The sequence below is a fragment of the Acipenser ruthenus genome, chromosome 6 (genome assembly GCF_902713425.1).
Source record: "Acipenser ruthenus chromosome 6, fAciRut3.2 maternal haplotype, whole genome shotgun sequence".
NCBI classification, from domain to species: Eukaryota; Metazoa; Chordata; class Actinopteri; order Acipenseriformes; family Acipenseridae; genus Acipenser; species Acipenser ruthenus.
Window position 1 is genome coordinate 67341001 of NC_081194.1, and position 13396 is coordinate 67354396.

Genomic DNA, 13396 nt, shown 5'->3' on the forward strand with positions numbered 1-13396 from the left:
CCCCAATGGTTTCTTGAAACTTGGCTTGTGTTTGTGATAGCTCCACTTGAAATGGCTGGGCACTTTTGATAACTTGGTGTTTTTTTCACATTTCCAAGGTGTTTTTGTTTCAGATATCGCTTCTTTTTTCACTTAATGGATAATAAAACACACACATTATGGGAATAGCAAAATTGTTCAACCTATATTGAGGCACTGTATTGCCATTTGGATAGGGTAAATGTAAACAGTAGCCTAGTCTGTTGAAAGGGTTAAGATGTGAATCTGTTTAGCATAGCAGTTATGTAGTTGGAGTGAAAGTATGACCAGTTAGGGTTCAAATCCAGCCTTATATATGCACATTAAAGTTATGTGTGCAAAAGTATGTATGTTTAATGAAAGTGTCATTCATATCAACAACATTTTTTCACATTAAAAATGTGTTTGTTACACATAAATAATACATTTCATTGTTTTTTTAAGTTTGCAATATAAACCCTGTGTGGGAATCGAGCCCAAGACATGCTTCCAATGCAGCTTGCAATGCAGACATCCTTGCTTTCACACCACAAAGTCTGTCCTTCCATTTTACAACATTTGCAAGTAGTATTGCAGTAAAGTTACAGTTTTTAACAAGTAACGAGACAAACAAGATTTTGTAAATAATGATTATGTATTATCCCGATTGTACTGAAAGCTTTCATCTGATTTTGAAAACTATCATAATAAGTAATAAAATCATATATATATATATATATATATATAAACACAGCACGCTTCCAAACTGAAGGTTATAGTTTCAAATCCCACACATGCTAGACCTTATATTTTATATTTTTTGCATGCAAATGTTCCATTTTAAAATATCAATAAATGATGATTCAAACGTCCCCTGTGTTCCCTAGTATATTTCCGTGTCGACAAAACAAGTTCATTGTCATTAAATTCGGATGTCCTGTAATGTACATATGCGTGGGTAAAAGTGCCTGGGGTCTGCAAAAATCTGCAAACAAACGGGAGAAAAAGGAGGAGAAGGACATTTTTACCTTACTTTTGGCAACTTATTTCTCTTACTGTATGACAGGTTGTGACAGAGCGATTGAATCCTAGTCAACAGGAACAGTGTGCTTCGTACTGGATGGTTTGTCAGTTCATTCCAGGATCGGTCTGAAGCTGGCCATCCAGAAAGAGGGCAGAGTTACAATACCAGACGTCATCACCCTAGTACGGCAAGCGATGTGTCAGTCATGGATTGGAGGAGACGTGACTGAACTAGCTGTCAGAGGGGGTGTGACTAAGGGTATTTTAGGGGATGTGACGATGCAATCTTTTCCTTTTGTTATGGTTGCAAACACTCCTGTAAAGGACGGACAAAAAGTATAAACCATGAGTGTTTTGTATTTGTGTTTTTGTTACTAACTGTTTATTTATAATTATTAGACGGCTATTTAACTGTGTAGCTGCCAGCATTATTATTTAACAGTGCTAAACCGTGCAAACTGTGTAATATTGAACAGTGAACTCTGAACATTTCATCTAAGAATGTGAGAACTACAAATTAAAAGTGAAATGGTGCTTTTGGCTGATTTACTTTTGCTGCGCCAATACCCTGAAAACACGTAAACTATCCTTGCTGTATAGTGTCTCTGGCAGTTCTCGCGTAAGGAACTACCATTCCTCTCAATTAGCGGTCTATTTACATGAATATGGGTTTAGCTCTCTCATCCAAACCTTAGCAGCTTTAAAAATCCAGTTCGGTGTAGAGGAGTTTGTGAGAACATAACTCTAGCAGTACCGTTTTTCAGTTTCAGGTTTTGTGCTTGCATCCATCCCATTCAACACCAAAAACATTTTGGTTATGTTACAGTAAAAGTCTGAATATTGGTAAATCTTAAGAGATACTGGTGAATGTCAACATTTACCAAGCAAAATGGTAAATGTCCTATGTAAACATGATAATGCTTTACTTTGGACATTTATGGTTAATCTCAAGAATAACCAAGTGGCTTTGGCTAATGACCAAATGTCTTGCTTTTGGGCATTGTAAAGGTCTCCACACACCGGGCGCGATTTGTCCTGCCTGCGACACTACCTTTCACACCAGTGGCGACAGGCACGTGTGATATATACAGCTAATAAAAAATGTGTAATACATAATAGCTTTTCAGAGTACTTATTTCAGTAAAGGTAAACAAATAATACACACCAGTTATAGCCAGTTCCCTAGAAATGGACTGCCAGATGCTCTCCCTCATTGCTGTGTCTTTATATTTTTTGTGTCCTTTATTGTACAGCTCAGGGTATTTTGATACTGCAAGAATTATCTTTTCTTCTGCCATTGTTTCCTGAAGACCCACAAGGGAAGCTGTTCCTCATTGGTCAGTTCCCTAACTGCCTGCGACAAAATCGCAAAAAATAGACACCAATCCTTTTTTTTTTTTGCATCGCTTCAGGCAGTGTGAATGGCTCATATCAAAAATACATGTTTTATTAAGGCTTCAGGAGTCCTGTGTAACTCCCAAGTGCCCCAAGAGTTTACCATGCTGCAATAAGTAAATCTATCTATTCACTGCCTGTCTTTGTGGTGTTTTGTGTCATAACTAAAGTGTGATTTTCTGTTGAAAGAAGTCCTCAATTATTTAATTTGCATTTAACAGAATGTTTATTTTTTGATTGACGTAATTTAATATTGAATGTAATATATATAAATTTGTTTTGTTTGTTTTTTGTGCTAGACTAACTTGAATGAAGGTCACATGCAAAACAGTAGGTTTGCTCTTGATGTCTGTCTGTGACCCACAGCAGGTTAGGGCAGCCAGGATGATAATGATGTTTTATTTTACTGTTACCTTTTTATGATGTTTGCAGTCAATCTGCGCTGTTCTTATTGTGTTTAAGGCTGCTCTTAATCAGCCCAGTGCCTTTACATTAGTATGTGCCAGTGTCATCTTTCAACTCTTTCTGTATTGCTAGCAACACAGAGTAAGTGTTCACTAATGATTGGTGATCTTCTGCAAGTACTACACACTGTATGGTAGATTGAACAATATCCTGTTGTTTGGAGAATGACTGCACAATTGATATGGGCAATCTCTCATTTATGTCCATTTTCACTTTTCCCTAAATGAAATTAAATGACCCCATGGGGGACATTTCCATCTGAATCTATTGTGAAAAAAATCCTGGGGATATTGTTCAGTAACTGTGAAGTCTTAGCATTTTTATGTGTACAAATCAGTTTCCTGGCAACTCTGAGCTGGAGGGGGTCACAGGCTGACGACCATAAAAATGTAATATTTTGCATGTGGACGTTGTTCAAGTTGGCCGAGCACTGTAGCAGAATGGAATGAAATCAGAAGAGGCAGGGTCCTGTAAACCAGTTGGCCTATATTTTTATACTATATTTTTATACTCTGTATAGAATGTGTGTTAAAAGACCCCCCCCCCCCCTGCCTACAACAGAAAAAAATACTTTAATAAAAGACTAATTTTAGAGTTACTAAAAGCAGCACAGCAATACTACCAATGTGAGAAGATAGCACCCTTTTTTTAAAACCTTTCCCAATATATAGCTCACTAGTGTTGTAAGTGTTCAAGGGCTGCCTCTAATCGAGTTGACAGTGTTCTTTCTCTTTTTTTGTTTTTGCTTTGCTCTGCTCTGCTCTGCTTTGCTTGGACCTGACACAGCATAGAGTGAGCCAGAAATAAACTCTCAACTTGATTAGAAGTCGCTACCGCACACTTATAAACATACATTGTGATAGGTGGTTACGTTTAAAAAGCAATTGTTTCTAGCAGTAAAAAAAAAGAACGCTAGCTAGGCTATGAGGAGGCTCAGAGATGCAGTGTGGGAATGGGTGGATGCCTTAACTTCATTTGGGATTTTTTTTACTCTTTTATTCTTTCAAATAGTGTTAAGAATGGAGATTTCTCTTAACAATCAGTAGCTCCTATTTAGTTTGCCTGTTTGTTAGGTCTTTACATACCTCTGTGTCCAGTATCTTTGTGAATGCTTTCTGGTGCCACTGGACTGCTAACAATCTATATATATTTTTTTTTGTTAGGCAAATTCAAAATGTTAGCACAGGGATCGACCTCCTTGTCCCCCTCTACCAGGAGGTCCGAGGAGCCATGATGACAGGCCATGTTGAGTACCAGATCGTGGTTGTCACCCGATTGGCTGCATTCAAGTCTGCAAAGCATAAACATGGAGATGTAGTCCAGCTGGTGGTAGGCTACTACTCGATATTAAACTGTGCCTATCTTGTCTTAGAATAACTGTTTAACATGTGTGCGAATACCATATGAGATAAACTGTGTTGTTTGTGCTTAGCAAAAAATAGCATGTGTTATGCACGCCACAGCAAAAAATGACATGTTATGCGCATCTGGGGGTTTGTCACAATAGAAGTATGGATTGCTCCTTAGCCGAATCTAATTTACTGTATTTTTAATTAAGTACTATATTTATTTATTTATTTATTTATTTTTATTATACAGCACAAAGAGTGAAATGTTTATAAAGATTTATCATTCACTTCAAACATGTAAGCCTGATCGAGGCCCTTGCAATACAAATAGGAACCATTAAAATTAAAATAGGGAAGTCTATTTGAGAATTATATCAAACCAATGAATGCGTACCTGGAACAGGCAAATAGTACAGCTCCAAAAGCAGACCGCATACTTAACAATCACAGTGAGGCAAAGCAATGTCATTATATATAAATGGGGTCTGAGGCAGCAACTCCATCGTACAGGACAAAGTTCAACTGAGCTTCAAAGAACAAAACAAAACAAAAATATTATATATAATGTGTGTATATATATATATATATATATAGATATATATATATATATATATATAGATATAGATATATATATATATATATATATATATATATATATCTATATATATATATAAATATATAAATATAATATATATATATGTATATATATATATATATATATATATATATATATATATATATATATATATATATATATATATGTATGTTACGGTTCATGTGTAAAATTGGTAAATCTATAGACCGGTATATGTGTAGATTTACCAGCTCAGCGGTCACTGTATAAAATAACTAAGGAGATGGTAGTTATAATGTTTCAGCATTTGAGATGAATTCAGAAATAAAGTCAGGGAGCTTAATGGCAATAAATAAATAAATAAAAAATGAACCGGTAAATTAACTAATTTATTATTTATTTTTCTTAAACTCCAGCCTAGGATGTTTTTCTTTTTTTTATTTTTTATTATTTGATTAATCTTTGTAAACTTCACTGCATCCATGCTTGTATAGCGATCTTGGTTCCCGCAGGCAGGCGCATCACACAGGGCGAGGCAAACCACACACAGGCGGAGGGCGGGCGCGAACCCGGGACCTCTCACACTAAAGCATAGCGCTGATACCGCTATACAAAAGAGCCGGCTCCTTTGTACAGCGGTATCGGCGCTATGCCTGCGGGAACCGAGATCGTTACACTTGCAATAATAATAATAATAATAATAATAATTATAATAATGATGCATGTATTTAGCAGTGTGAAGTAGTGGTTAGGGCTCTGGACTCTTGACCAGAGGATTATGGGTTCAATCCCCGGTGGAGGACACTGCTGCTGTACCCTTGAGCAAGGTACTTTACCTAGATTGCTCCAGTAAAAACCCAACTGTATAAATGGGTAATTGTATGTAAAAATAATGTGATATCTTGTAACAATTGTAAGTCGCCCTGGATAAGGGCGTCTGCTAAGAAATAAATAATAATAATAGCAGAGACCATGTATTGATGTTTTGTCCTGTATACAGACATGATTAGACAGATTTCTGGTTTCATTTCTAATGATTTTATCCCCCTTGTCTTTCACTTTTATGTTTTTATTTTTAAATCTAAATTTACCATAAAAAAAGCAAAAGCATATCCTAAGTGCATGCAGGTTTTGCATTTCAGTGAGAATCATACATAGTGCGCTACGTCATTTTGCCGGCAAAACATTATTTTGTATTGTGAGTTGTTGCCAGACAGTGATCATGGATGTAAGTAAAATACATCGTTTACTAGGATCTCCTTAGTTATTAAGTTAGTTATTTAGTTAAGACATTGACCGCTGAGCTGGTAAATTTACCAGTCAATCTATAGATTTACCGATTTTACACACAAACCATAACATTATATATATATATATATATAATTGCAGACAAAAGTATTTGGGCAGTTAAAAAAAAAAAGAACACAAAAAGTGATTTCTGTAAATTTGTAATTATTCTATTGAAAGATATAAACTAAAGCAGCTTTATAATAAAACAACAAATTATTACATAACATGCATAAAATGAAAAATAACATTGAAGAACATACACACATTAACAGTTATTGTGAGTAAGTGAAATATATTAAGGGAGATTACTATAAAGCCATAAATATTTGGCAACTCACTCCCACAAAACCTATTTTGCTCCAGAAATGTTGGTGACCTGTTGCAATATACAAAGTATGTATTGTTAGTGGAATCTGATATTCGTACCAGAAATGTTTGCGTTTTTTTTTCATACGTGAAAAACAACAATAAAGCTCGCAAATATTTATGGCTTTACGTTATTTTTCAACTTTAGATGGTTGAATGTCTTGTTACAACTTTGCGTCACAAGAGGTCACCGTTTCCCTAACGATGCTCAAAATGCCATTATACTAGAGATGGTTAAAGTTGGCTATAGGTGATTGCTATATTGTTTAATAGTTATGTAATTATGAACTTTATTTGTACCATCAGGCACGGGCAACTCCGGTCATGAAGGGCCATTTTACTCCAGTTTGACATGGGTCAATGTTTAATTAGTTCAATGTAACAATTTAACAATTGGAACAAATACCTGTTTTAGAAGGGCAAGAGTTGCCCATCTTTGCATTACATCATTGTGAAAGCTTTGTTAGAAATTAATGAACGTGTTGTACTTTTTTACCACATGGGGTCACTGTTGCCTAAAAGATGCTTATCTAAAACTATAATATTTTTTGAAAAGGAGACATTTTATAGACCGGTAATTTTTAATTAGTAGGTCTCTTGCTTATCCGGTCTACCACCCTAGTATCAGATTCTGAATTGTATTTTAACTTAATGTTGCTACAAAAAGGCTTCTGCATATTCTAATTGATTTGAATCGTTGTGTGTACATATTAACATTGCCTGATAGTTTTTCTTCTTTCAGAATTAGGCTGTATCATAAGATTCTTTAGTCAAATTAAAGATAATTTGGTTCCGTTCTACATTATTTGCTGGATCATTTTTTTTTAATCTTGATTTATTTTTGTGTTGTGTTCACAAAGTTTTAATCTGATACTCAATAAACAGCATAGGTTCACTCCATTATTCTGCCTTCCTTATACCAGTCCTCTTTAAACATGGTGTAGGGAATTAAAACAATAAACGGTTATTCAAAATGTATTTTTTTTCTTGTGGCATCGTGTCCGGTGTGTAGAGGCCTTTACACTATCAGTGCACTAGAGCGGCCACTTTGAAAAGAGCTTTGAAACACACTTTCAAGACACATTATTTCCCATGTCCAGCGTTTCTTTCCCTGTTCTGCAGACCAGTCTGCCAGAGGTACATGTACTGCATGAAACAAATGTGAAAGAATATCTAGACAGATTTATCTTTTAAATCGTTGATAATTTGACTGTAATGCCGTCTGCAGCGAATTCACGTCTTGACCTTTTAACTTGCAAGTATTTCCTGGGGTAATTGGTAGTATTTCCTGCGTGATAACTCGGTAACTCGGAAAAGCATGGAAACGTCACCTTTTTTTTCAGGTATAAGGGTCAGATAGTTTTGGTGACAGCATGTAGTGGCCCAGATGTACAGTTTTTCCATTATTTTCCATGCATCACTTTTTCTGGTGGAACTGTAACAAACCACTTTTGTTATACATTTTTTCTTTTTAAATGACAATTGGTACATCGGAAGAAATACTAGAACATGATTTACAGTGCTAACCTGACCTAATCTGAGCCACAGTCATTGAATGGGAACCTTGTGGACCAGCCTGGTTTATCTCGCACTTTTTAATGCTTTTGTACTTTGGCAGGATCCATGGAATGAAAACAAACCTAAATCAAAGATTCACATATCTGCTATACAAGTATTTTCATCTGCCTGGGTTGCTGTTCATTGAAACTAACCTGCCGGGAAGGAAGTGGACATATTATACCACCTTTTAACCCTTCAGTTCTCAGCATAGACAAATGGCCTTTTGTTCACGTTGCAGAACTACCAGCAGATCATTATTTTTACCAGCTCTTTCGTATTTTGAGATCTAAATGGTCCATCGTTTTTTCCAAAACGAAAAACAAAAAAGTTGAAATAATGTTCTCATGTTAAAACAACATACAATCTGACAAGACATAATTTGTATGTTTTATATATTTTTCATAGTTTGGTATTGAAAGGGTCAATATACATGCCTTTGACATGGAAAATCAAATAATCTTTAAGTGAAGAAAGAGGGGATCCCAATATAGAACACCATGGGATGTTGCTTCCAATAAGGCTGCTACACACCAGACGCGATTCCAAAATGAATAGAACCTATACCTTTCATAACTATCTTTCACACCACAGGTGTGACACGGGGACGACACCAGGGCAACACTGAAGCAATGCAAAATAAATAGAATTGAATCCTATTTTTTGTGATTTGTCGTGTGACAACTAGGGATTTGACCAATCAGAACAGCATCAATGCACGTGGTCCAGCAGGGTGAAGCAGTATTGAAAATGACGGAAGAGGGGGCTCCCGAGTGGCGCATCCAGTAAAGGCGCTCCTCGCAGGATGTGCCCTATAGCCTGGAGATCGCAGGTTCGAATCCAGGCTATGTCACAGCTGACCATGACCGAGAGTTCCTAGGGGGCGGCGCACAATTGGCTGAGCGCTGCCCGGGTAGGGAGGGCTTAGGTCGGCAGGGGAATCCACGGCTCACCGCGCATCAGCGACCCCTGTGGCCGATAGGGCGCCTGTGGCTCTGCAGCGGAGCCGCCAGATCTGTGTTGTCCTCCGGCACTATAGGTCTGGTGGCATTGCTGTGGATCTGCAGTGCGAAAAATGACGGCTTGGAAGGAGCACGTTTCGGAGGACGCGTGTTCCAGCCTCCGTTTCCCGAGTCGGCGGGGGGGGTTGCGAGCGGTGAGCCGGGGATACAGATAATAATTGGGCATGCTAAATTGGGGTGAAAACCGGGGTAAAAACAATTGGCGACGACTAAATTTAAAAAAAAAAAAAGAAAATGACGGAAAAAACATTATACTTGTCATGGAAAAATACCTAGTTTTATGACAAAGGTGATCGCAATTATAAAGATAGAGATTTGAAAGGTAATATATGGGAGTCCATTTCGAAGGCACTGGATAAACCTGCTATGTATGATTTATTGCCATTTATGTTGAAATATCGTCAGAGAAGACACTCGTAATTACAACATCGTGTTGATGAATATGTACCAGTCTTGATCATAGTTTTGTAAATAGCTGGTTTTTTTTTTTATAGTTTTATTGATCAGTTTTCCAGTCTGTCACATCACCTCTGTGTCGCTTCTGGTGTCTGTGGTCATACCGCTGTGAAAGTATCTAAAATACCTGTATTTACTACAACAGTCATGATGCATTCAAGTAAGCACTTAATACAGTAACTTAAGGCACAATATCTTTCTCTGAGAGTGTTTTAGTAAGTCATAACCTGAGCTTGTTTATCCCCTTTGTTTTATAGGTATCCAAAAAGTTCAGTGAAATTGATGAGTTCTACCACAGGCTGGCAGGTCAGTACCCAAAGGTACCCCTCCCACCCATGCCCAGGAAAACTCTGTTTGTGAGCGAGACAGACATAAAGGAACGAAGATCAGCCTTTGACGAGATTGTGAGGTTTATCTCCAAGGATCAAACACTTGCTACAAGTCCTGAGTTACTTGAGTTTTTAGGTGGGTAAAGAACAACTTGGTTACAGGGTTGGAAATAAGACTCCCATTGCCTAGCAGTTTGATCCATTCCTGGTTTTACTGTGAGTTTAAAAAGACACACCTGAGCTGGTTACCCATACTGGATAATGAGGCTCTTAGTAGGAACAAGGAATGGGTGAAATTGCTATGCAGTAGCAGTCTTATTTCCATACCTGTTAGTTGCAGGATATAGCAGTTAACAGTTAAATATTATATTATTGCTGGTTGTATGCCATTAAATTACTGGCTAAAATATATTTGCATCTGCACTTTAAAAAAAAAAAAAAGGTTCTTAATTGAAATAGATAGTTTCAGCTTAAGTTTCATATTGAAGTTTGTTGTATACTATACTTCTCATTCAATAAAAGCAAGTAGGAATTTTCCTAAGACTTTTTAAAGTCAAGTAAGCTTATTTGTTTATAAAAAAACGACAGTGTCATCTTACTTTAAAGGCACGTACTGAACCTGAAATTGTAAGGTGATTAAAAAATGTTTGCTTATATTCTACCTGTCTTTCTGCACACAGTCAGCCCTTGTTAAAGACATCAAATAATGTAGCTGAGCCAAAGCAAGTGCAAAACTTGCCCCAGTATTTAAAGTAAAATATATAAATAATTTCTTGCTAGTTTTAAAATATTTGGTTGCAGTAGCAGCAGTTACATTATTGTTTTAAGTTATTTTATTATGGGCAAACTTTAACTCAACTGCCCTCTAACTCAATTGACCATATTTAGAAGCAAGCACAAAGGCAAAGATTTCATAGGAATACAACCATTTTAATGGTATAAAACAAACAAACAAAAAACTCTTGACTGGTCCTTCCTGCAACTAAGTTTATACTGTTGAAATTGTTTTATTCAGCAAAAAAATTAAAATGACATTTGCTTCAGAATTTAAGTCTTTTTTTAATATAGCAAACCAATGCTTCTGACATGGTTTTTGAACTGCCTAACGTAGGGAATTCTTACCTTCAAAAAGAACAGGACTTGCTTTTCTTTGTTTGTTTAACACTTTCCTTTAATAAACTACATGTGGGAATTCTAGGTGCAGCACTGTGCAGAGACGCCATTGGTACTGGTTGTGCCATTTGGTGCTGCTTGCATGTATTTGTAATTATTGCATGCTCAGTAAGTACATATTGAATGTTTTATGCTGAAATACTTGCCCAATTTTGTAGGCTTGCAATTACTAAAACCGTAACTTCACAACAGCAAGGTTCACTTGGTTTCTTAGAGATTCTTATAAATAATTTTCCTCTCTACGCTTGGCAGTTAGTCCTTCAGTTTGCCCCCCACTTTTTTAACAAACTTAGGCACCTATGATTGAGACACAGAATTCTTGGACTATTGCTTCTGGCATTGATTAAAGCACTGAATTGTTGTACTGAATTAGAATGAAACACTCACCTATAGGTACCAAAACTCACTCCGTGTTACTGAATAAGAAAGTTTACTGGTCCAGAGCTTATCTGTACTCAAAGTGAGTATAATTTTGATTTTTGTTATTATACAGTTAAATAAACTGTTAATGCAAAAGCTTTATTTTTACAGTTGGTTATTAGTTGTCAACATTGAAAATAATGTCAAACGCCTTAAGTTAGGTCTTTGAAAATTGTCAAAATGGTCCTTAGGTCCTTGAAAAGTCCTTGAAATTTGTATCAGAAAAACTGTATGAACCCTGTATTTACCACATCTGATTGAGTTAAGCAGAGATTGTATATGGTTTTTGCATTTTTGCAGATTTTAGAAAATTAATATAATGGGCATACAAGTAAAAGGTTTGAGTAACATTTCAAATACTATGTTTGTTAACTAGCCTCCTGTGAGATTTATCAGGTGGGTCCATCTGGTAAAATGACAAGTTGTAGAAGTTATTTCTGAATTTCTTTTTCTATAAAGTCAAGTTCAAATTTGCTTCTGAAAGTGGTCTTAAATGGCTCAGAATGCACCTGGGAGCACGTACAACCCCCAGCCAAAAGATTGGTTTTGCCCCAGGAGTTTCAGTCAGAATTATCATTGGCCACTTTCACCCATGTGAGTGTTTGAGTTATGGATAAGCTACCTTCATTATGCATCAGGGTCCCAAGATCCACGTGACTTGACACAAGAAGAAATAATAATATGACACAGTTTTTTTTTTCTCTCTCTTTGTAGGTGCAAAGACTACAGATGTTGCCGACTTCAAGACAAAAAATGTACCTGAGGAGGAGGTGGATGAGGAGGGAGACTCTTTTGATTTCTTCCGTAAGGAAGATGTCGCTGCCACTGAAGACGCCCTGCGGTTCAGGCCGTCAAATCCTCCAAAACCAGCAGACGACCAGGAGATGGAGGAAAGCGTTGATCCGCTGGGCATTATCAGGTCAGAGATCGAAAAATTCTGTCACAGAATTACACTGTATCTGCACGGCAGCTTAAACTGTCACCTGTTTTATAGAAGTCTTTACAGGTAAATGATTGTGCTGGTTAGGTCAGGTGTGGTACTTTCTGTTAAAATAAATAAATACAGCAACTGAGATTAAGTTCAGTGAACATGTTCATGGGCTTGCAATAAACATATGTGGTTGGGGAGGATTTAAATTGTAAAGCTGCAGTGTGCCATTGTCATTGAAACTGTATACTAAATATGATCCAGTCAGACATTTCAGATCATACTGTATTCAGATTTTTTTCCACCGTTTACCAATTTCTGAATTTCAGTTCTCTTCTCGGGACTGAGTCATCGAAATGTGTTAGCTGAGCTGTACAGCGATAATTCAGAAGCAGGAAGAAGCATTGGATGTTTGACACTTTATCACTGGATAATTCGTTTTTCATCACTCATCTGTTACAGTACGCTGTGCCTGCTTAGCTGTGAATTCAGTACAACAGAGTGATAATTATACCAAAGAGAAGACAGGCTTGGCAACATTTTCACTGTCTATACTGGCATGCCATGTAAATGCCCTAGATAATTAGATGATATAAACATGAAGGCAGAATAACACAGCTGTACACCTGTTTTAGGGTAGGTGGATGTGCTTGCAAAAGGGGATGCGTAACAATGTGTTGCAAAAATGGCAATTTTATTTGACATTATTAATCCTCTCTCTCTCTGACTTAATAATTTATCAGGTAAAACTTTAGACTAAAGTAGACTAACATTTAGTCTTATGACTTCTGCTGTGTAATAATTAAGAATTCATGATGGTAGTTTTGTTTCAATTGGGGAGTGGTAGCCCATCCTGTGAGAGCTATGTGTGAACAGCACCTATCGTTATTATTAGTCTGTTAATAGTGGTGTGTTTTTTTTTTTTTTTTTAACAAAAGTTCATTTGTAAGAAGAGAAAGGGAAGAAAAATGGAAGGGTAGTGACGAAGTAAAGCTATTAAAATAGATGGACACTCCAGCCCCTGTTAAATGGTTTTGTATGTAATGAACAGC

General features: G+C 36.7%; 1 protein-coding gene across 1 annotated transcript in view; it reads left to right on the forward strand.

Annotated features, from left to right (window-relative positions):
• Positions 1-13396, forward strand: part of hs1bp3 (HCLS1 binding protein 3) — a 37511-nt gene that overhangs the window by 1209 nt on the left and 22906 nt on the right. Inside the window, exons 2-4 of the mRNA XM_034017231.3 lie at positions 4044-4209; positions 9752-9959; positions 12131-12335. Of these exons, the coding sequence (XP_033873122.2) occupies positions 4044-4209; positions 9752-9959; positions 12131-12335 (579 nt within the window). The remainder of the gene's footprint in view (positions 1-4043; positions 4210-9751; positions 9960-12130; positions 12336-13396) is intronic.